The sequence below is a fragment of the Salmo salar genome, chromosome 12, assembly GCF_965601325.2.
Source record: "Salmo salar chromosome 12, fSalSal1, whole genome shotgun sequence".
Lineage (NCBI taxonomy): Eukaryota > Metazoa > Chordata > Actinopteri > Salmoniformes > Salmonidae > Salmo > Salmo salar.
The window spans coordinates 94,021,352-94,046,371 of record NC_138302.1 but is presented as its reverse complement, the minus strand read 5'-3'; the positions used below and the strand labels follow the sequence as shown (position 1 = coordinate 94,046,371).

The window sequence follows — 25,020 nt, the reverse complement described above, 5'->3', positions numbered from 1 at the left end:
CTAGTCCATCAAGTCCTAGTGGAATACAATGAGCTAGTCCATCAAGTCCTAGTGGAATACAATGAGCTAGTCCATCAAGTCCTAGTGGAATACAATGAGCTAGTCCATCAAGTCCTAGTGGAATACAATAAGCTAGTCCATCAACTCCTAGTGGAATACAATGAGCTAGTCCATCAAGTCCTAGTGGAATACAATGAGCTAGTCCATCAAGTCCTAGTGGAATACAATGAGCTAGTCCATCAAGTCCTAGGGCTGACAGCCATCAATACTACTATAGACAGTAAGCCTACCAGTGGTCCACTTTACAGGCAGCACTAAGCAAGCCATAGTTGTCTAATAAGTCACTTGCTCTGTATCTTGTCAACGACATATCAACAATGTGCTGACAAAAACAAAAAACATCATCAGCATCAACACCACCATCATCATCATCAACAACAACATATTACCATCGTGCTCCTCAACATCATCATTCCTAGCCTTCTTTCTTCTCTTCCCTGTATTCAAAAGGGAAATGGCCATAGTGGTGAATGAGTGCTTGCACCTGTTAGTCTAAACAGTGGGGGAATCTAAACAGGGAGCCAAAGGGTAAGACCTGGAACTCATGCTGTAGGGGCTGGGCACTGTCAGACAGGATGGAACGGCTGGGCACGGTCAGACAGGATGGAACTCATGCTGTAGGGGCTGGGCACAGTCAGACAGGATGGAACTCATGCTGTAGGGGCTGGGCACAGTCAAACAGGATGGAACGGCTGGGCACGGTCAGACAGGATGGAACTCATAGTGTAGGGGCTGGGCACAGTCAGACAGGATGGAACGGCTGGGCACGGTCAGACAGGATGGAACTCATAGTGTAGGGGCTGGGCACAGTCAGACAGGATGGAACGGCTGGGCACGGTCAGACAGGATGGAACTCATAGTGTAGGGGCTGGGCACAGTCAGACAGGATGGAACGGCTGGGCACGGTCAGACAGGATGGAACTCATAGTGTAGGGGCTGGGCACAGTCAGATAGGATGGAACTCATTGTGTAGGGGCTGGGCACAGTCAGATAGGATGGAACTCATAGTGTAAGGGCTGGGCACTGTCAGACAGGATGGAACTCATAGTGTAGGGGCTGGGCACAGTCAGACAGGATGGAACGGCTGGGCACGGTCAGACAGGATGGAACTCATAGTGTAGGGGCTGGGCACAGTCAGACAGGATGGAACTCATAGTGTAGGGGCTGGGCACAGTCAGACAGGATGGAAGGGCTGGGCACGGTCAGACAGGATGGAACTCATAGTGTAGGGGCTGGGCACAGTCAGACAGGATGGAACTCATAGTGTAGGGGCTGGGCACAGTCAGACAGGATGGAACGGCTGGGCACGGTCAGACAGGATGGAACTCATAGTGTAGGGGCTGGGCACAGTCAGACAGGATGGAACTCATAGTGTAGGGGCTGGGCACAGTCAGACAGGATGGAACTCAGTGTAAGGGCTGGGCACAGTCAGACAGGATGGAGCTCATAGTGTAGGGGCTGGGCACGGTCAAACAGGATGGAACGGCTGGGCACGGTCAGAAGGGATGGAACTCATAGTGTAGGGGCTGGGCACAGTCAGACAGGATGGAACTCATAGTGTAAGGGCTGGGCACAGTCAGACAGGATGGAACTCATAGTGTAGGGGCTGGGCACAGTCAGACAGGATGGAACTCATAGTGTAGGGGCTGGGCACAGTCAGACAGGATGGAACTCATAGTGAAGGGGCTGGGCACGGTCAGACAGGATGGAACTCATAGTGTAAGGGCTGGGCACAGTCAGACAGGATGGAACTCATAGTGTAGGGGCTGGGCACAGTCAGACAGGATGGAACTCATAGTGTAGGGGCTGGGCACGGTCAGACAGGATGGAACTCATAGTGAAGGGACTGTGCACAGTCAGACAGAATGGATTCTAACTTCTTCACCAGTTGTCTGTTGTACAGGTCAGACAGACAGGATGGATTCTACATTCCTCCTCCTTGTCTGTAGTACAGGTCAGACAGGATGGATTCTACATTCCTCCTCCTTGTCTGTAGTACAGGTCAGACAGGATGGATTCTGCATTCCTCCTCCTTGTCTGTAGTACAGGTCAGACAGGATGGATTCTACATTCCTCCTCCTTGTCTGTAGTACAGGTCAGACAGGATGGATTCTACCTTCCTCCTCCTTGTCTGTAGTACAGGTCAGACAGGATGGATTCTACCTTCCTCCTCCTTGTCTGTAGTACAGGTCAGTCAGAAAGGATGGAAAACACTGAATAAGGACTGATGAGTGAGGGATTTGGGCCAAAACATGATAAAGGCACAAATAAAGTGAAGAACCATGTAAAGATACACACATTTTACTATCCTTATGGGGTCTTAACATTTATTTCCATTCAAAATCCTATTTTCCCTAACTACTAACCCTTAACCCTAACTACTAACCCTTAACCCTAACTACTAACCCTTAACCCTAACTACTAACCCTTAACCCTAACCACTAAGCATAAACCTAACCCCTAAGCATAAACCTAACCCCTAAGCATAAACCTAAAATAGCTTTTGTCCTCGTGGGGATATGGGAAATATCCTGTCTTGGTAGTATTCTCCTTGTTTTACTATCCTTGTGGGGACTTTTGGTGATTTCCGGAACCCACGAGAATGGTAATACAAGCGCGCACACACACACACACACACACACACACACACACACACACCACACACACACACGAGGTCAGGGCAGGCATCAAACACATTTCGAGACCTTTTTTCTTCCTTTTTATGAGAGACCATAATATGAACCAGCAGGAGAAAGAGTATGTGCCCTGGCAGAGTACTTGACATGGGTTCAAATACTATTTGCAATCTTTCAAATACTTTGAGCATTTGTTATAATAATAATAATACTATATGTGACTTATATAGCACTTTGCAAGGACCCAAAGTAGCTTTACAATTGTAGAAACTAAACAAACAAAAAAACAGATGAAAAAACAGAACAACGCCAGACTAACAACAGGAAGACACAGAAACATAAATCAAAGAGAAGGGAAAGGAAGAAAGGAAAGGGTGATGTGTCAGTGTCTGAGTGAGTGAGCAGGTGTGTCTTAGCCTGTCTGGAGTGCCAGGTGGGCAGGATTTGCACTTTTTGCACTTCTCCATTGATTTATAGAAACAGGCAAGCTTAAGCAAGCACAGCTACGCTTTATAAATAGATTTGAAATAGCATTTGAACCCAGGTTTGCAGAGGACAGGAGGGAGGGTGTCTGCGTGCCAAGGGAGCATTCCCGTGCCCTTCAAAGTGTGCCAGCGCACCTCCCTGTTAATTATGTTTCTGCTTTATCAGTCCGAGGCAACAGCAGAGGCAGAAAACACACATTCCCTGTGGCTCCTGTTACCTCGATGGGGAGCGGAGGCTCCGTGTGTGTGTGTGTTCAAGCTGAGGAGCTGAAAGAGCCTCCTCTTTCTGATGGCTGTAACTACACACCTCCTCCTTTCCTCTACCTCCACACAGATACCATCAGCCTCACCGTCAACAGAGAGAGAGAGAAAGAAAACTGGGAAGAAAAAGCTGTCGGACTGGTTGGGTTGTCTGTCTCCAGGCATGTTTTTGTCCTGGGGCCGGAAGCTTCAGCTCGCTCCCTCCTCTCTCTTCCCCCCCTTTCTTTCTCTCTTATCCTTTTATTTTCCTCCGTCTATGTGTAACCCTCTACCTGAGCAGTGTCCCAGGGATTAACCCCCGGAGAACAACAAGCTGCATTGTCCTGAGGATCAGCCAAGGCTTCACGTTACCAAGTTCAATAGCGCCTCAGCAGACGGAAGCAGAGGAGACCTCCCTTTCTCTTAGTCTTGCTCTCTCTCTGTCACACAGGCACAGATTGCGTGCAAACAGAGACAGTCAAGACAAACACACACGCGAACACACACACATTCCTTCACAGACAAATCACAGCTTTGTTGTGTAGGGTATGGATCTCTTCCCTGTCAGGGGCCTGCTGGGGAAGTAACCTGGGTCTTTGATCAGGACCATCAACACAGGGCTGGGGAAGTAACCTGGGTCTTTGATCAGGACCATCAACACAGGGCTGGGGGAGGTGAACTGGGTCTGTGATCAGGACCATCAACACAGGGCTGGGGGAGGTAACCTGGGTCTGTGATCAGGACCAACAACACAGGGCTGGGGGAGGTAACCTGGGTCTGTGATCAGGACCAACAACACAGGGCTGGGGGAGGTAACCTGGGTCTGTGATCAGGACCAACAACACAGGGCTGGGGGAGGTAACCTGGGTCTGTGATCAGGACCAACAACACAGGGCTGGGGGAGGTAACCTGGGTCTGTGATCAGGACCAACAACACAGGGCTGGGGGAGGTAACCTGGGTCTGTGATCAGGACCAACAACACAGGGCTGGGGGAGGTAACCTGGGTCTGTGATCAGGACCAACAACACAGGGCTGGGGGAGGTAACCTGGGTCTGTGATCAGGACCAACAACACAGGGCTGGGGGAGATAACCTGGGTCTGTGATCAGGACCAACAACACAGGGCTGGGGGAGGTAACCTGGGTCTGTGATCAGGACCAACAACACAGGGCTGGGGGAGGTAACCTGGGTCTGTGATCAGGACCAACAACACAGGGCTGGGGGAGGTAACCTGGGTCTGTGATCAGGACCAACAACACAGGGCTGGGGGAGATAACCTGGGTCTGTGATCAGGACCAACAACACAGGGCTGGGGGAGGTAACCTGGGTCTGTGATCAGGACCAACAACACAGGGCTGGGGGAGGTAACCTGGGTCTGTGATCAGGACAAGCCCAACACGACAACACAGGGCTTTGAAGATTAGCCTTTTCTCTCTTCTCCTCTCCTGTTCCCAAACCTCTTCCCTCTACAAACTCTACTCCCTTCAACCCAGCCTGCCCTGAAATACTGAAGATAAACATAAACCACTCCTGTGTGTCACCAGGCGTAGAAAGCAAACACACACGTGCACATACCAAGGTTTTAAAATGTTATGGTATCTCCCAAATGTAACGTGATCTATCCAAAACAATTTAACAGTAGGTCTACCACTAACTTTTGCACGGGGAACTTTTTCCCTCCATATGAATGACTGCTCATATCTAATCACAGAGGGACTTTTTTCATCTCCAGTCCATAACTACTCTAGAAAACAGCTAACTTCATACAATTCCACACATTTTCCCATAGAACAAAGAGAAAAATGTACAGGTTTATAGCTAATTTCATGCCTTACGGGGGATGCTGCGGTGTGTGGTACGCCAGTGAGCATAGCTGTACATACCTCATACCCAGAGGTCCTGGGCATCTACTTTATTTCATCATGGTGAACGTTCTAATTCCATAGACAGTGCAGGTGTAGACGGCTTTGTTACGTACCCAGAGGGCTGCTCATCCAGTGGACCACCACAGCAGCCTCGCTGTCACAGGAGAGGTGGCTGAACGTCACATTGTTCACCTCATAGATGGCATGCTTCCCCAATGGGCTCCAGTTCACAGAGCAATCTGGCAGAGAAGAACAGAGGAGGGAAGAAAGAGGACGTATCACAATTAGACTATGTTAAAAGACAGAGAGGAGAGAAGGTTGATGGACATAGATAAAAACTATTTTCAATTTCACAACAACCTTTATTAGCAGAAGCAGAAACCCTTCCGACTTCATCTACCACACAGATAACCCACCTCACACCACAGATCACAACACAACAGAGAGAGAAGAGAAAAACGAGGATCAGAGAGCTCAGAACAGAGAGTATGGTTAAGATGGAGAGTTCAGAACAGAGAGTATGGTTAAGATGGAGAGTTCAGAACAGAGAGTATGGTTAAGATGGAGAGTTCAGAACAGAGAGTATGGTTAAGATGGAGAGTTCAGAACAGAGAGTATGGTTAAGATGGAGAGTTCAGAACAGAGAGTATGGTTAAGATGGAGAGTTCAGAACAGAGAGTATGGTTAAGATGGAGAGTTCAGAACAGAGAGTATGGTTAAGATGGAGAGTTCAGAACAGAGAGTATGGTTAAGATGGAGAGTTCAGAACAGAGAGTATGGTTAAGATGGAGAGTTCAGAACAGAGAGTATGGTTAAGATGGAGAGTTCAGAACAGAGAGTATGGTTAAGATGGAGAGTTCAGAACAGAGAGTATGGTTAAGATGGAGAGATCAGAACAGAGAGTATGGTTAAGATGGAGAGTTCAGAACAGAGAGTATGGTTAAGATGGAGAGTTCAGAACAGAGAGTATGGTTAAGATGGAGAGTTCAGAACAGAGAGTATGGTTAAGATGGAGAGTTCAGAACAGAGAGTATGGTTAAGATGGAGAGTTCAGAACAGAGAGTATGGTTAAGATGGAGAGTTCAGAACAGAGAGTATGGTTAAGATGGAGAGTTCAGAACAGAGAGTATGGTTAAGATGGAGAGTTCAGAACAGAGAGTATGGTTAAGATGGAGAGTTCAGAACAGAGAGTATGGTTAAGATGGAGAGTTCAGAACAGAGAGTATGGTTAAGATGGAGAGTTCAGAACAGAGAGTATGGTTAAGATGGAGAGTTCAGAACAGAACAGGGCTCCCTGGGTGAAGGCTGATGGACGGGACTGATGGACGGGAACGGCTGGGTGGGACTGATGGACAGGTGGGTGGGTGAGATTCTCTCTGAGCCAAGCCTGGGGAAGAGAATGTGCAGCCATGCAAGGAGCTGTCCCCTCTGCTCCCATCCCCTCCTCTCTGCTCCCCTCCCCTCCACTCCTCTCCTCTCCTCTCTGCTCCCCTCCCCTCCTCTCCTCTCCTCTCCTCTCTCCCCTCCCCCTCTCTGCTCCCCTCCTCTCCATTCCCCTCCTCTCTGCTCCCCTCCACTCCCCTCCTCTCCTCTCCTCTCCCTCTCTGCTCCCCTCCTCTCCATTCCCCTCCTCTCTGCTCCCCTCCACTCCCCTCCTCTCCGCTCCCCTCCTCTCTGCTCCCCTCCACTCCTCTCTCCTCCTCTCTGCTCCCCTCCCCTCCTCTCCATTCCCCTCCCCTCCTCTCCATTCCCCTCCCCTCCTCTCCCCTCCTCTCTCCTCCACTCCTCTGCTCCCCTCCACTCCTCTCTGCTCCCCTCCCCTCCCCTCCCCTCCTCTCCGCTCCCCTCCTCCACTCCGCTCCCCTCCCCTCCTCCACTCCGCTCCCCTCCTCCACTCCGCTCCCCTCCGCTCCCCTCCTCTCCGCTCCCCTCCTCTCCGCTCCCCTCCGCTCCTCTCCTCTCCGCTCCCATCTCTTTTGTTAATAATCCCTATGTCCTCTCTTCTCTCTCTCAGGTAGAGGAAGAGGAGCAGCGGGCTGTATCACACACGCCCCCTGGCTCTGAGCTGCAGTCGATTGTGATGCTAAACCACAGAGACGCTTTTCAGAAAAGCTGTTCCCCTCTGACAGTCAAGGACAATAGCAGCCGACTGCTGGGAAAATCCGGATTTGCTACAAGAGAGAAAACTTTGACTTCTGGAGAAATTAACTTGGTGGGGGGATGGCTGGGAGAAGTTTGGTCAGGGATGGGACTCAGAGAAGTGGCAACTTTAGGATGGAATGGAAAGGGCAGGCAGTTTTCATGCAAGGCCATGTTAAATAGTAAACAGTAACACTTCTATAATTGTATAAATGTGGAGATAACATTTAAACAAGGTTTCGCTGTGAGAAAGACTCACTGTCTGTTCGGAATGTGACCCCGAGCTTCCGACCATTCTCATCAGAACTTGTCTGAACCTGGAGCCCCTGCAGAGAGAGAGAGAAAGAGAGAGAGGGGGATGGATGGATGGATGGATGGATGGATGGATGGATGGATGGATGGATGGATGGATGGATGGTGAGACCACAAGAACAACTGGCAGACAGTGATACATATCAATACAACACATTCACGTTGCCAACACTCAGACAGACAATCTGCTGTCTTACTGAAAAGCAAGCTTGAATGAACAATAACCTATAGAATTACATGCTTATATGAATGATTGGATGTCTAAAATAACCCACTAGTTGGAATACTGTTTGACAGCAAAATTAAAATAAATAATTAAAATGAGCCCAACTGTGGGACACTACTACACTAAGTTGTGGGACACTACTACACAACTGTGGGACACTACTACACTAAGTTGATGTTTCCGGTTTGGAGCGAGCAGTCGCACTACGCTTCGCTCCACAGGTAATATTACACTTCATTACATTACAACGGTTTGATTTGTTTGATCTGAGCAATTTTTCTTAGCTAGCTACATAGCCGTCTTTGTATCAAAGATAATCGTGTAGTTTAGAGTAATTAGAGTAATTATCGAGGTTAGCTATCTTCGTCCTCCTAACGTAGTCATCACTGCTAGCTAGCTAGTCAACACTGCTAGCTAGCCAACCAGCTAACTTCTACCGACTAGCAGCACTGTAGAAACTATTACATTACAACGGAACGACTTGATTAGTGTAGTGTTAGTGTTAGTTAGCCAGCTACATAGTTATCTTTGCTGTCTTTGCATCTAAGATAATTGTGTAGTTAGAGTAATTATCGAGGCTAGCTAGCCAGCCGCGACGCGACGCCAGACTTAGTCAACACACCTAGTCATCATTAACCCACTGCTAGCTAGCCAACCGTTACCGACTAGCAACGCTGTAGATACTAATACTTTACAACGGAACGATTTGACTAGTGCAGTGTTAGCTAGCTAGCTACATAGTTGTCTTTGTCATAGCTTGATAATTGTGTAGTTTAGTAATTATCGAGGTTAGCTAGCCAGCTATTTCCATCCCCCGCGACGCCATTTTTCCAAACCCAGCCAACTATTACCGACGAGCAGCATTGTAGAAACTAAATACATTACAAAGGAACGTCTTGATTAGTGTTATGTTAGCTAGCTACAAAGTTGCTTTTGTATCATGACAAGGTGTAGTAGTGAAACTATCGAGGTTACCTAGCCAGCTACACGTTCAAAGTCAACAACGCAGCCACTGCTAGCTAGCCTACTCCACCAGCCAGCAGTACTGTATCATTTTCGTCATTTTAGTCAATAAGATTTTTGCAACGTAAGCTTAACTTTCCGAACATTCGAGACGTGTAGTCCACTTGTCATTCCAATCTCCTTTGCATTAGCGTAGCCTCTTCTGTAGCTTGTCAACTATGTGTCTGTCTATCCCTGTTCTCTCCCCTCTGCACAGGCCACACAAACGCTCCACACCGCGTGGTCGCTGCCACTCTAACCTGGTGGTCCCAGCGCGCACGACCCACGTGGAGTTCCAGGTCTCCGGCAGCCTCTGGAACTGCCGGTCTGCGGCCAACAAGGCTGAGTTCATCTCAGCCTATGCTACCCTCCAGTCCCTAGACTTCCTGGCGCTGACGGAAACATGGATTACCACAGATAACACTGCTACTCCTACTGCTCTCTCCTCGTCTGCCCACGTGTTCTCGCATACCCCTAGAGCATCGAGCCAGTGGGGTGGTGGCACTGGAATCCTCATCTCTCCCAAGTGGACATTCTCTCTTTCTCCCCTGACCCATCTGTCTATCTCCTCATTTGAATTCCATGCTGTCACAGTTACCAGCCCTTTCAAGCTTAACATCCTTATCATTTATCGCCCTCCAGGTTCCCTTGGAGAGTTCATCAATGAGCTTGACGCCTTGATAAGTTCCTTTCCTGAGGATGGCTCACCTCTCACAGTTCTGGGTGACTTTAACCTCCTCACGTCTACCTTTGACTCATTCCTCTATGCCTCCTTCTTTCCACTCCTCTCCTCTTTTGACCTCACTCTCTCACCTTCCCCCCCTACTCACAAGGCAGGCAATATGCTTGACCTCATCTTTACTAGATGCTGTTCTTCCACTAATCTCATTGCAACTCCCCTCCAAGTCTCTGACCACTACCTTGTATCCTTTTCCCTCTCGCTCTCATCCAACACTTCTCACTCTGCCCCTACTCGGATGGTATTGCGCCGTCCCAACCTTCGCTCTCTCTCTCTCCCGCTACTCTCTCCTCTTCCATCCTATCATCTCTTCCCTCTGCTCAAACCTTCTCCAACCTATCTCCTGATTCTGCCTCCTCAACCCTCCTCTCCTCCCTCTCTGCATCCTTTGATTTTCTCTGTCCCCTATCCTCCAGGCCGGCTCGGTCCTCCCCTCCTGCTCCGTGGCTCGACGACTCACTGCGAGCTCACAGAACAGGGCTCCGGGCAGCCGAGCGGAAATGGAGGAAAACTCTCCTCCCTGCGGACCTGGCATCCTTTCACTCCCTCCTCTCTACATTTTCCTCTTCTGTCTCTGCTGCTAAAGCCACCTTCTACCACTCTAAATTCCAAGCATCTGCCTCTAACCCTAGGAAGCTCTTTGCTACCTTCTCCTCCCTCCTGAATCCTCCTCCCCCTCCCCCCCCTCCTCCCTCTCTGCGGATTACTTCGTCAACCATTTTGAAAAGAAGGTTAACGACATCCGATCCTCGTTTGCTAAGTCAAACAACACCACTGGTCCTGCTCACACTGCCCTACCCTGTGCTTTGAACTCTTTCTCCCCTCTCTCTCCAGATGAAATCTCGCATCTTGTGACGGCCGGCCGCCCAACAACCTGCCCACTTGACCCTATCCCCTCCTCTCTTCTCCAGACCATTTCCGGAGACCTTCTCCCCTACCTCACCTCGCTCATCAACTCATCCTTGACCGCTGGCTACGTCCCTTCTGTCTTCAAGAGAGCGAGAGTTGCACCCCTTCTGAAAAAACCTACACTCGATCCCTCCGATGTCAACAACTACAGACGAGTATCCCTTCTTTCTTTTCTCTCCAAAACTCTTGAACGTGCCGTCCTTGGCCAGCTCTCTTGCTATCTCTCTCAGAATGACCTTCTTGATCCTAATCAGTCAGGTTTCAAGACTGGGCATTCAACTGAGACTGCTCTTCTCTGTGTCACGGAGGCTCTCCGCACTGCTAAAGCTAACTCTCTCTCCTCTGCTCTCATCCTTCTAGACCTATCTGCTGCCTTTGATACTGTGAACCATCAGATCCTCCTCTCCACCCTCTCCGAGCTGGGCATCTCCGGCGCGGCCCACGCTTGGATTGCGTCCTACCTGACAGGTCGCTCCTACCAGGTGGCGTGGCGAGAATCTGTCTCCGCACCACGTGCTCTCACCACTGGTGTCCCCCAGGGCTCTGTTCTAGGCCCTCTCCTATTCTCGCTATACACCAAGTCTCTTGGCTCTGTCATATCCTCACATGGTCTCTCCTATCATTGCTATGCAGACGACACACAATTAATCTTCTCCTTTCCCCCTTCTGACAACCAGGTGGCGAATCGCATCTCTGCATGTCTGGCAGACATATCAGTGTGGATGACGGATCACCACCTCAAGCTGAACCTCGGCAAGACGGAGCTGCTCTTCCTCCCGGGGAAGGACTGCCCGTTCCATGATCTCGCCATCACGGTTGACAACTCCCTTGTGTCCTCCTCCCAGAGTGCTAAGAACCTTGGAGTGACCCTGGACAACACCCTGTCGTTCTCCACTAACATCAAGGCGGTGACCCGATCCTGTAGGTTCATGCTCTACAACATTCGCAGAGTACGACCCTGCCTCACACAGGAAGCGGAGCAGGTCCTAATCCAGGCACTTGTCATCTCCCGCCTGGATTACTGCAACTCGCTGTTGGCTGGGCTCCCTGCCTGTGCCATTAAACCCCTACAACTCATCCAGAACGCCGCAGCCCGTCTGGTGTTCAACCTTCCCAAGTTCTCTCACGTCACCCCGCTCCTCCGCTCTCTCCACTGGCTTCCAGTTGAAGCTCGCATCCGCTACAAGACCATGGTGCTTGCCTACGGAGCTGTGAGGGGAACGGCACCTCCGTACCTTCAGGCTCTGATCAGGCCCTACACCCAAACAAGGGCACTGCGTTCATCCACCTCTGGCCTGCTCGCCTCCCTACCTCTGAGGAAGCACAGTTCCCGCTCAGCCCAGTCAAAACTGTTCGCTGCTCTGGCACCCCAATGGTGGAACAAGCTCCCTCACGACGCCAGGACAGCGGAGTCAATCACCACCTTCCGGAGACACCTGAAACCCCACCTCTTCAAGGAATACCTGGGATAGGATAAAGTTATCCTTCTAACCCCCCCCCCCCCCCCCTAAAAGATTTAGATGCACTATTGTAAGTGGTTGTTCCACTGGATGTTATAAGGTGAATGCACCAATTTGTAAGTCGCTCTGGATAAGAGCGTCTGCTAAATGACTTAAATGTAATGTAAATGTTGAGTCTAGGACAGTAGATGCTCCTGTTGAGGGATGGGGGATGGGCTGTCTGACTGGATAGCTGGATGGCTGACTGGATAGCTGGCTGGCTGACTGGATAGCTGGCTGGCTGGGTGTATAGCTGGATGGCTGGGTGTATAGCTGCATGCCTGGGTGTATAGCTGGCTGGCTGGGTGGATAGCTGGCTGGCTGTATAGCTGGCTGACTGGATAGCTGGCTGACTGGATAGCTGGATGGCTGGGTGTATAGCTGGCTGGCTGGGTGTATAGCTGGCTGGCTGGGTGTAAAGCTGTCTGACTGGATAGCTGGCTGGCTGGCTGTATAGCTGGCTGGCTGGCTGTATAGCTGGCTGACTGGATAGCTGGCTGACTGGATAGCTGGCTGACTGGATAGCTGGCTGACTGGATAGCTGGCTGACTGGATAGCTGGCTGACTGGATAGCTGGCTGACTGGATAGCTGGCTGACTGTATAGTTGGCTGGCTGGATAGCTGGCTGGCTGGATAGCTGGCTGGCTTGATAGCTGGCTGGCTGGGTGTATAGCTGGCTGACTGGATGTATAGCTGGCTGACTGGATAGCTGGCTGACTGGATAGCTGACTGACTGGATAGCTGGCTGACTGGATAGCTGGCTGACTGTATAGCTGGCTGGCTGGGTGTATATCTGGCTGGCTGGGTGTATATCTGGCTGGCTGGGTGTATATCTGGCTGGCTGGCTGTAAAGCTGGCTGTATAGTTGGCTGACTGGATAGCTGGCTGGCTGGCTGTATAGCTGGCTGTATAGTTGGCTGGCTGGATAGCTGGCTGGCTGGATAGCTGGCTGACTGGATAGCTGGCTGACTGGGTGTATAGCTGGCTGGCTGGGTGGAAAGCTGGCTGGCTGGGTGGAAAACGGTCTGACTGGATAGCTGGCTGGGTGTATAGCTGGCTGGCTGGGTGTATAGCTGTCTGACTGGATAGCTGGCTGGCTGGCTGTATAGTTGGCTGGCTGGCTGGATAGCTGGCTGGCTGTATAGCTGGCTGGCTGTATAGCTGGCTGACTGGATAGCTGGCTGACTGGATAGCTGGATGGCGGGATAGCTGGCTGGCTGTATAGCTGGCTGGCTGGGTGTATAGCTGGCTGACTGGATAACTGGCTGGCTGACTGGATAACTGGCTGGCTGGGTGTATAGCTGTCTGACTGGATAGCTGGCTGGCTGGCTGTATAGCTGGCTGTATAGTTGGCTGGCTGGCTGGCTGGATAGCTGGCTGGCTGGATAGCTGGCTGGCTGGATAGCTGGCTGACTGGATAGCTGGCTGGCTGGATAGCTGGCTGGCTGGATAGCTGGCTGACTGGATAGCTGGCTGACTGGATAGCTGGCTGGCTGGATAGCTGGCTGGCTGGGTGTATAGCTGGCTGGCTGGGTGTATAGCTGGCTGACTGGATAGCTGGCTGGATAGCTGGCTGGCTGGGTGTATCGCTGGCTGGCTGGGTGTAAAGCTGGCTAGCTGGGTGTAAAGCTGGCTGGCTGGGTGTAAAGCTGGCTGGCTGGGTGTAAAGCTATCTCACTGGATATCTGGCTGGCTGGCTGTATAGCTGGCTGTATAGTTGGCTGACTGGATAGCTGGCTGGCTGGCTGTATAGCTGGCTGTATAGTTTGCTGGCTGGATAGCTGGCTGACTGGATAGCTGGCTGACTGGATAGCTGGCTGGCTGGGTGTATAGCTGGCTGGCTGGGTGGAAAGCTGGCTGGCTGGGTGGAAAGCGGTCTGACTGGATAGCTGGCTGGGTGTATAGCTGGCTGGCTGGGTGTATAGCTGTCTGACTGGATAGCTGGCTGGCTGGATAGCTGGCTGGCTGGATAACTGGCTGGCTGGATAACTGGCTGGCTGGATAACTGGCTGGCTGGATAACTGGCTGGCTGGGTGTATAGCTGGCTGACTGGATAGCTGGCTGACTGGATGTATAGCTGGCTGACTGGATAACTGGCTGGCTGGATAGCTGGCTGGCTGGATAGCTGGCTGGCTGGGTGTATAACTGGCTGACTGGATAACTGGCTGGCTGGGTGTATAGCTGGCTGACTGGATAACTGTCTGGCTGGCTGGCACTGGCAGCCTTGCATATCAGATATCTTCTCATTTCCATCATGCTATTTAAGAAAAGGAAGCCCTCATCTCTGAGACAAGATGCCACGAGGGAAAAAGACTCAAAGTCTGGGAAACTATAACACAGACCATTAAGCCCTGTTACTGTGAGGCCTATGGAAGTTCAATTGAATTTTTATTTGATTTATTTCACCTTTATTTAACTAGGAATGTCAGTTAAGAAGAAATAGGCTCTTTACCTTCATGTACATATTACCTCAATTACCCTGACTAACCGGTACATTGACTCCGGTATCACTTGCCGTGCGTGTGTTACTACATTTAATGGTGCAGAATTTGCATTGGTTTATTTATTCACCTATCAAACTGACAAAGATCGGAGTCCTAACTGGATATCAACATGTGCAACTTGAATTTTTGCCAAATCTTCCACTGACGTCAAGGCATGATTTATGTGAAAGTCTTGAAATATGCCTGTTTCTCTCCCCCTCACAGGATGTGATTTATGTGAAATCTTCCTGTTTCTCTCCCCCTCTCAGGATGTGTATTGATGAGGCCCCCAACCAGTTCAAACCCCGCTCCCCCCAACACACTCCCATCAACACACACACACACAAACTCCCACCTCTCCCTGCCCGAGTCGCCGACCTGCACCTCCAGATGTTTGTGCTTGAAGTGAAGCAGAAAGAGGGAGAGCGGCTAGAGACTAGACCACCATGGCTGAACAGGAGGAGCCATAAGCTGAGGTATCCACCATCCTCATCACTCACTTCCCTGTGCTTTCAACCCAAACATTACCTATTCATCACTCGATATCCTAAAGGTCATACAACACGGTCTTCCTGTCTTAAACAGGTTCTCCCATATTTCAACACACTCTTCTTCCCCTACTCTATACCTCTCCGTCTCTCTGTCTAACACTTTGGGCTAAAGACACACCCTCAGTCTTACTCTTACAGGGAGCAAAAACCTGACATTATTTGGGGTCAAACGAACGTTGCTCAAGGCATTTTCAAAGTGTTAAAAGGCACATTTTCTGAGGAAGCAACCGAGCTGGCTACTAACTAAACTAAATGTTTACTGCTACAGAGAGGAAGGTGGTATCTCCCCAATCTCTCATTTAGCAGGGGAATGAAGTGTCGGAGCGGTGCCTTGAGCTTGTACTAATGGGCTGCTGGGTCTGCCGTCCTGGAGTTTAACACCCTTCTCTCAGCAGGAGGCTGGTCACACACACACACACACACACACACACACACACACACACACACACACACACACACACACACACACACACACACACACACACACACACACACACACACACACACACACACACACACACACACACACACACACACACACACACACACACCGCCTGCAACAGGGCCTCACCACCCGCCACACCTGTATCCAATCAGCAGGCTGTAAGCCCCCAGACCATAGTATCACACCTTTGGAACAGGCCATGGGGTGTGTGTGTGTGTGTGTGTGTGTGTTTAGGGGGGGGTTGACATAACACCTCCTAATAAGCCTGCTACAAGTTCTACAACACCCACCCTCCCTCCCTACACAATGGCCTTTTACAGCCCCCATATACAGGCCAGGCCTTTGTTCCTGTTGCTACAGGATGCTGGTTTGGTGCTGCCTGCCTGGCTGCCAGGGAGAAGGAAGACTCCAGCACTCCTTCCCTTCCTTCTGATGTCCTCCCCCTCTCCTCTTCTCTCCCCCTCTTCTCCCAGTGTGTCAAATGGCCTCAAGAGTCAACTGGCATCTTTAAAACTTCAAATGCACAGTTTCGGGTGAGAGGGGCTGGCGTGGTGCCAATAACTGTCTGCATCCCACGTGGCAGATAAACGGGCGGTCGAGTTGTTGGCTGAGCATGAGGTAGACGGAGGGTCAGGCCTTGGTCACAATGCTCCCTGAATATTATAGGGCTATAGAGGACACAGGGGGCTCGGCCGGACAGGACTAATAACATATTAACCATACTCTCTGGAGCTGGGAGGGGGAGGAGGACAAGAAGGAAAGGAGAGGAGAGGAATGGAGAGGAAATGAGAGGAGAGGAAAGGAGAAGAAAGGAGAGGAACGGGGGTTACTTGGTCGTCTTGGATCAACTGATAAAGTTTACCTACACTTCCTACTGAAATACTTCTGATCATAATAAAAATGATTATTAATATGTTCCTACACTGAGTGTAGAAAACATTAGGAACACCTTCCTAATATTGAATTTCACCCCCTTTTGCCCTCAGAACAGCCTCAATTTGTTGGGGCATGGTGTTGAAAACGTTCCACAGGGATGCTGGTCCATGTTAACTCCAATGCTTCCGGAATTGCACACATACACAATTCATGTCTAAATTCTCTCAAGGCTTAAAAGTCTTTGTTTAACTGGTCTCCTCCCCTTCATCTACACTGGCTGAAGTGGATTTAACAAGCAGCATCAATAAGGGATCATAGCTTTCACCTGGATTCACCAGATTAATCAGTTTGTGTCATGGAAAGAGCATTTGGTGCTTTTCCAACAGGATCTTAAAATGTTTTACATGGTGTAGGGAGAGACCCACTACTTTACATGGTGTAGGGACCCACTACTTTACATGGTGTAGTGGAGGGACCCACTACTTTACATGGTGTAGGGGAGGGACCCACTACTTTCCATGGTGTAGGGGAGGGACCCACTACTTTCCATGGTGTAGGGGAGGGACCCACTACTTTCCATGGTGTAGGGGAGGGACCCACTACTTTCCATGGTGTAGGGGAGGGACCCACTACTTTCCATGGTGTAGTGGAGGGACCCACTACTTTCCATGGTGTAGTGGAGGGACCCACTACTTTCCATGGTGTAGTGGAGGGACCCACTACTTTCCATGGTGTAGTGGAGGGACCCACTACTTTCCATGGTGTAGTGGAGGGACCCACTACTTTCCATGGTGTAGTGGAGGGACCCACTACTTTCCATGGTGTAGTGGAGGGACCCACTACTTTACATGGCGTAGGGAGGGACCCACTACTTTACATGGTGTAGGGACCCACTACTTTACATGGTGTAGGGGAGGGACCCACTACTTTACATGGTGTAGTGGAGGGACCCACTACTTTACATGGTGTAGGGGAGGGACCCAGTACTTTACATGGTGTAGGGACCCACTACTTTACATGGTGTAGGGGAGGGACCCACTACTTTACATGGTGTAGGGACCCACTACTTTACATGGTGTAGGGGAGGGACCCACTACTTTACATGGTGTAGGGACCCACTACTTTACATGGTGTAGTGACCCACTACTTTACATGGTGTAGTGACCCACTACTTTACATGGTGTAGGGGAGGGACCCACTACTTTACATGGTGTAGGGACCCACTACTTTACATGGCGTAGGGGAGGGACCCACTACTTTCCATGGTGTAGGGGAGGGACCCACTACTTTCCATGGTGTAGGGAGGGACCCACTACTTTACATGGTGTAGGGACCCACTACTTTACATGGTGTAGGGACCCACTACTTTACATGGTGTAGGGACCCACTACTTTACATGGTGTAGGGGAGGGACCCACTACTTTACATGGTGTAGTGGAGGGACCCACTACTTTACATGGTGTAGGGGAGGGACCCACTACTTTACATGGTGTAGAGGAGGGACCCACTACTTTACATGGTGTAGGGGAGGGACCCAGTACTTTACATGGTGTAGGGACCCACTACTTTACATGGTGTAGTGGAGGGACCCACTACTTTACATGGTGTAGGGGAGGGACCCACTACTTTACATGGTGTAGGGGAGGGACCCACTACTTTACATGGTGTAGGGGAGGGACCCACTACTTTACATGGTGTAGGGGAGGGACCCAGTACTTTACATGGTGTAGGGGAGAGACCGACTACTTTACGTGGTGTAGTGGAGGGACCCACTACTTTACATGGTGTAGGGGGGGACCCATATCATCCACTTAAAGAGGACTCCTAAATACTACTGAATGAGTTAAAAGAGAGAAAACAGGCAGGTGGTGTGATTGCACCAATACGAAATAAAGCCATGTTTCTAGCTCCAAGACAACTTTTCAGTATTTACATTATTCGCTTAGAATGTTTATTGTACTAATACCTATAGCCAGGAAGAAATCCCCAGAAATTTGAGCAGAAATTCAACTTCCCTGACCTGGATCCTTTGTTTGAACTACCAGAGGAAGCTCTATTCATCCCGGGGGGCTGCACCAAAACACGTGTACAAACAGACCAAGGCAAGGTGACTGGGAACATGGACGTGTACAAACAGACCAAGGCAAGGTGACTGGGAACATGGACGTGTACAAACAGAGCAAGGCAAGGTGACTGGGAACATGGACGTGTACAAACAGACCAAGGCAAGGTGACTGGGAACATGGACGTGTACAAACAGACCATGGCAAGGTGACTGGGAACATGGACGTGTACAAACAGAGCAAGGCAAGGTGACTGGGAACATGGACGTGTACAAACAGACCAAGGCAAGGTGACTGGGAACATGGACGTGTACAAACAGACCAAGGCAAGGTGACTGGGAACATGGACGTGTACAAACAGACCATGGCAAGGTGACTGGGAACATGGACGTGTACAAACAGACCAAGGCAAGGTGACTGGGAACATGGACGTGTACAAACAGACCATGGCAAGGTGACTGGGAACATGGACGTGTACAAACAGACCATGGCAAGGTGACTGGGAACATGGACGTGTACAAACAGAGCAAGGCAAGGTGACTGGGAACATGGACGTGTACAAACAGACCAAGGCAAGGTGACTGGGAACATGGACGTGTACAGACCATGGCAAGGTGACTGGGAACATGGACGTGTACAAACAGACCATGGCAAGGTGACTGGGAACATGGACGTGAGCAAACAGACCAGCTATGACTTCCGTAAGGCAATCCAAGAGACAAAACAACAGTACAAGAACAAAGTTGAGTCTCAATTTCAGATCATTGCCATTGCACTTCCCTATTCCACCTGGACAAGAGGAATACCTATGTAAGAATGCTGTTCATCAACTACAGCTCAGCCTTCAACCCTACAGTGCCCTCCATGCTCATCACTAAGCTTGTGGCCCTGGGTCTTAACCCCTCCCTGTGCAACTGGGTCCTGCACTTCCTGACGGGCCGACTCCAAGTGGTGAAGGTAGGCAACAACACCTCCGCCACACTGATTCTCAATACGGGGGCCATACATGGGTGCATGCTCAGCCGGCTCCTGTACTCCCTATTCGCCCATGTGACGATACAACAGTGATAAGCCTGATTACCAACAACAGTGAGACAGCCTACAGGAACGAGGTGAGAGCCCTGGCAGAGTGGTGCTAGGAAAATAACCTCTCCCTTAGTGTCAACAAAATGAAGGAGCTGCACGTGGACTATAGGAGACAGCAGAGAGAGCACGCTCCCATCCACATCAACAGGGCTATGGTGGAGAGGGTCAAAACCTTAAAGTTCACTGAGGACCTGAAATGGTCCCTCCACCCTAGCCCCCTGACACATAAACTACCGCAGCATAAATACTGGAGGCTGAGACAGAAGGGGTCAGGAAACACTGTGGCCCCGTCCAACGATACCCCAGGACAGGGCCAAACAGGCAGGATATAACCCCACCCACTTTGCCAAAGCACAGCCCCACACCACTAAGGGGGTATCTTCAACCACCAACTTACCATCCTGACACAAGGCCGAGTATAGCCCACGAAGATCTCCCCCACGGCACAACCCAAGGGGGGACGCCAACCCGGACAGGAAGATCACGTCAGTGACTCAACCCACTCAAGTGACGCACCCCTCCTAGGGACGGCATGGAAGAATACCAGTAAGCCAGCCAGTGACTCAGCCGCTGTAATAGGGTTAGAGGCAGAGAATCCCAGTGGAGAGAGGGGAACCGGCAGGGCAGAGACAGCAAGGGCGGTTCGTTGCTCCAGTCTCTTTCCATTCACCTTCACACTCCTGGGCCAAACTACACTCGATCATAGGACCTACTGAAGAGATGAGTCTTCAATAAAGACTTAAAGGTTGAGACCGAGTCTGCATCTCTCACATGGATAGGCAGACCATTCCATAAAAATGAAGCTCTATAGGAGAAAGCCCTGCCTCCAGCTGTTTGCTTAGAAATTCTAGAGACAATAAGGAGGCCCGTGTCTTGTGACCGTAGCGTATGTGTAGGTATGTACAGCAGGACGAAATCGGTAAGATAGGTAGGAGCAAGCCCATGTAATGCTTTGTAGGTTAGCAGTAAAACCTTGAAATCAGCACTTGCCTTAACAGGAAGCCAGTGTAGAGAGGCTAGAACTCGAGTAATATAATCACATTTTTGGGTTCTAGTCAAGATTCTAGCGGCCGTGTTTAGCACTAACTGAAGTTTATTTAGTGCTTTATCCGGGTAGCCGGAAAGTAGAGCATTGCAGTAGTCTAACCTAGAAGTGACAAAAGCATGGATGAATTTTTGTGCATCATTTTTGGACAGAAAGTTTCTGATTTTTGCAATGTTACGTAGATGGAAAAAAAGCTGTCCTTGAAACAGTCTTGATATGTTCGTCAAAAGAGAGATCAGGGTCCAGAGTAACGCCGAGGTCCTTCACAGTTTTATTTGAGACGACTGTACAACCACAAAGATTAATTGTCAGATTCAACAGAAGATCTCTTTGTTTCTTGGGACCTAGAACAAGCATCTCTGTTTGTCCGAGTTCAAAAGTAGAACATTTGCCGCCATCCACTTCCTTATGTCTGAAACACAGGCTTCCAGGAAGGGCAATTTTGGGGCTTCACCATGTTTCATCGAAATGTACAGCTGTGTGTCATCCGCATAGCAGTGAAAGTTAAGATTATGTTTCCGAATGACATCACCAAGAGATAAAATATATAGTGAAAACAATAGTGGTCCTAAAACGGAGCTTTGAGGAACACCAACATTTACCGTTGATTTGTCAGAGGACCAAGCCATCCGCAGAGACAAACTGATATCTTTCCGACAGATAAGATCTAAACCAGGCCAGAACTTGTCCATGTAGACCAATTTGGGTTTCCAATCTCTTCAAAAGAATGTGGTGATCGGTGGTATCAAAAACAGCACTAAGGTCTAGGAGCACAAGGACAGATGCAGAGCCTCGGTCTGACATCATTAAAAGGTAATTTACCACCTTCACAAGTGCAGTCTCGGTGCTATTATGGGGTCTAAAACCAGACTGAAGCGTTTCGTATACATTGTTTGTCTTCAGGAAGGCAGTGAGTTTCTGCGCAACAGCTTTTCAAAACATTTTGAGAGGAATGGGAGATTCGATATAGGCCGATAGTTTTTCATATTTTCTGGGTCAAGGTTTGGCTTTTTCAAGAGAGGCTTTATTACTGCCACTTTTAGTGAGTTTGATAAACAGCTCTCTATCCACCAGATGTGTATTATGTTCAACATAGGAGGGCCAAGCACAGGAATCAGCTCTGTCAGTAGTTTAGTTGGAATAGGGTCCAGTATGCAGCTTGAAGGTTTAGAGGCCATGATTATTTTCATCAATGTGTCAAGCGATATAGTACTAAATAACTTGAGTGTCTCCCTTATTGCTAGGTATTACTGCAATGTTGGAGCTAGAAACACAATAATTTAGCTGCACCTGCGATAACATCTGTAAACCTGTGTACATGACCAATAAAGTTTGATTTGACATATGCTACACTCAACCTGCACCACCATGCAGACAACATTTGGGCTGCAGTAGAGCTTTGTATGTCTTTGTCTAGGACAGGGTGTAACGATAAGGAGTGTGCAGCGTCTCAGCAGCAGATAGACAGAGAGCAGGACCTGCAATTTATGGGCCAGACCTGGCCAGACCTTCAAATACTATTTGCTTTAGCCTGTCTGGAGTGTGCAGGTGGGCAAGGTCTGCAGCTTTGAGACTTTTCTATTTGTTCCACTGCGACAGGAAAGCTCAATCAAGCACAGCTGAAGTATTTGAAATGATTTCAAATACAATTTAAACCCAGGTCTGCTATGGGCGTCCTCCTCCCCAGCTGCCTGAACCAGACCTAGCTGAACCAGGTGTTCCTTCCTGCTCTTCTCTCAATAATAACAATAATTATATCATCTGCGAGAGAAGCCCTTCACACACACACACACACACACCAGACGTCTTCCCAAACCCATCCACCCAGAAAGACCTTTCAAGTTGATTGTTCGGTTTGGAGAACATGTGCGTCTCTCACCCACATAGAATTTCATTAAACACAGGCCCCTATGCTAAATACACACTCTAGGACTGAAGTTTAGCTGGCCAAAATTATAGTGTAGTTAATGGCCAAGAGATACATTGTTTGTTGGTTGGTCACAGTTGCTCAAAGTGTTCAAAGGAGCCAGGATGATTAAAGAAGACTTGTTTTTCTTTCTGGCGTCCTATAACCTCACAACATGTGTAATTAGTTGAAGAGGAACAGAGCAGATCCAGCAGAGTTACAAGTAGTTCTCTTTAAATAGACTATTAACCGCCCAACATATGGAGAGAACTCCACACAAACCAGCTAAAAATGTTAAAAGAAATCTGTAAAAAGGCAACTATTTGTTTGATCCCCCCACCTCTGCTCTGCCCCCCATCTCTACACCCCCTTGGCCCCCATCCTTACCCCCACCCCTCTCTTCTCCTGAATTTTCCACCCTTTTCATTTTCGGGGGGAAAAAATACATGTACACCATCATCTGTCATTTGGTGAATAGAATGCAGACCTCATTGAGACTTCCCAAACACTGATTAATTACACTTAAATTACAACTTACCCCTAGGGAGGGATGGGTGGAGAGGAAGGAGAATGACAGAGGGTAGCAGGGGGAGAGGGGGTAGGTAGGTGAGAGAGGGAAGGAAGAAAATCAAATTTAATCAATTTTAAATTCAGGCTGTAGCATAACAAAATCTGGAAAAAGTAAAGGGGTGTGAATACTTTCTGAACACACTGTAATAGCCAGTGTGTGGAATAATACCCAAATATGCAAAGGAGGATACTGCATATCTATATCTTAGTGTACTTATTTAGGATACATCACCATGAAGAGAATGCCATTCATATCCATAATTATGCATTTCTGTATAGTACAAATCAGGGACCCAAGATTAAATTATGTTACTGCAATTCCGTTACTCGGTGTAAACCCACTTCACTTACTGTAGTTCAATAACCAAAATATTGTGAACAAAAATAAATGCAACAATTTCAAAGATATTACTAAAATTACATTCATTAGGCACTAATCTATGTATTTCACATGACTGGGAATACAGATATGCATCTGTTGGTCACACATACACATACATAAAAAAAGGTAGGGCTGTAGATCAGAAAACCAGTCAGTATCTGGTGTGACCACTATTTGCCTCATGCAGCGCGACACATCTCATTCACATAGAGTTGATCAGGCTGTTGATTGTGGCCTGTGGAATGTTGTCCCACTCCTCTTCAATGGCTATGTGAAGTTCCTGGATATTGGTTGGAACTGGAACATGCTGTTGTACACATCCATTCAGAGCATCCCAAACATGCTCAATGGGTGACATGTCTGGTGAGAATGCAGGTCACGGAAGAACTGGGACATTTTCAACTTCCAGGAATTGTGTACAGGTCCTTGCGGCGTGGGGCCGTGCATTATCATGCTGAAACATGAGATGATGGTGGCGGATGAATGGCACGACAATGGGCCTGAGGATCTCGTCATGGTATCTCTGTGCATTCAAACAGCCATCGATAAAATTGTGTTCGTTGTCTGTAGCTTATTCCTGCCCATACCGTACCGCCACCACTCTTTTCACAACGTTGACATCAGCAAACTGCTCGCCCACACGATGCCATACATGTGGTCTGCGGTTGTGAGGCCAAGTTAGATGTACTGCCAAATTCTCTAAAACGACATTGGAGGTGGCTTATGGTAGAGAAATGAACATCCAGTTCTCTGGCAACAGCTCTTGTGGACATTCCTGCAGTCAGCATGCCAATAACATGACAATTGCATGCTCCCTCGTCTGTGGCATTGTGTTGTTTGACAAAACTGCACATTTTAGCGTGGCCTTTTATTGTCCCCAGCACAAGGTTCACCTGTGTAATGATCATGCCGTTTAAATCAGCTTCTTGATATGCCACACCTATCAGGTGGATGGATTATCTTGGCAAAGGAGAAATGCTAATTTGTGCAAAATATTTGAGAGAAATAAGCTTTTTGTGCGTATGGAACATTCGTGCATGGGATCATTTACTTCAGCCTCATGAAATATGAGACCAACACTTTACACATTGCGTTTATATTTTTGTTCAGTGTAGATTTTATCAAAGTCAAACTGTGATGTCATAGCTGACACCCCATTCTTTCTGCAGAAACCTTTGAATCAAGCAGATATCTACAGTAACAGTTTTGAGAAAACGTGGACACAAAAAAAAACTCTTGGAGATTTTACCAAACTTCTGTTACCAAACTTCGCATCTGCACAGTTCTTCCAGTAAATTTGTTTTTGTAAAAATGTCGGTGTAAATTGTTAAAAGTAGTCCCTAAGTTTGAAATCATTGTTTTTTGTTTGGCACACATTTTAAGTGAAAAATCAGAGTCTCAGTTACCGTGGTTCTGTTATCCCAGAGGGAGAGGCTGAAATGAACTGGTCATAGAAAAACAAACAAACCCACACCACTTCTCTCTGTTTGTCCAACAAATC

At 48.8% G+C, this 25,020-nt stretch overlaps 1 protein-coding gene across 4 annotated transcripts in view; it reads right to left on the bottom strand.

The window, feature by feature from the left end:
- Nucleotides 1-25,020, bottom strand: part of LOC145859562 (interleukin-17 receptor D) — a 51,246-nt gene that overhangs the window by 13,685 nt on the left and 12,541 nt on the right. For all 4 annotated transcript variants that reach the window (XM_082959463.1, XM_082959465.1, XM_082959464.1 and 1 more), the window contains exons 2-3: nucleotides 7,685-7,751; nucleotides 5,400-5,525 (exon numbers count right to left, since the gene is read on the bottom strand). In XM_082959463.1, the coding sequence (XP_082815589.1) occupies nucleotides 5,400-5,525; nucleotides 7,685-7,751 (193 nt within the window). The remainder of the gene's footprint in view (nucleotides 1-5,399; nucleotides 5,526-7,684; nucleotides 7,752-25,020) is intronic.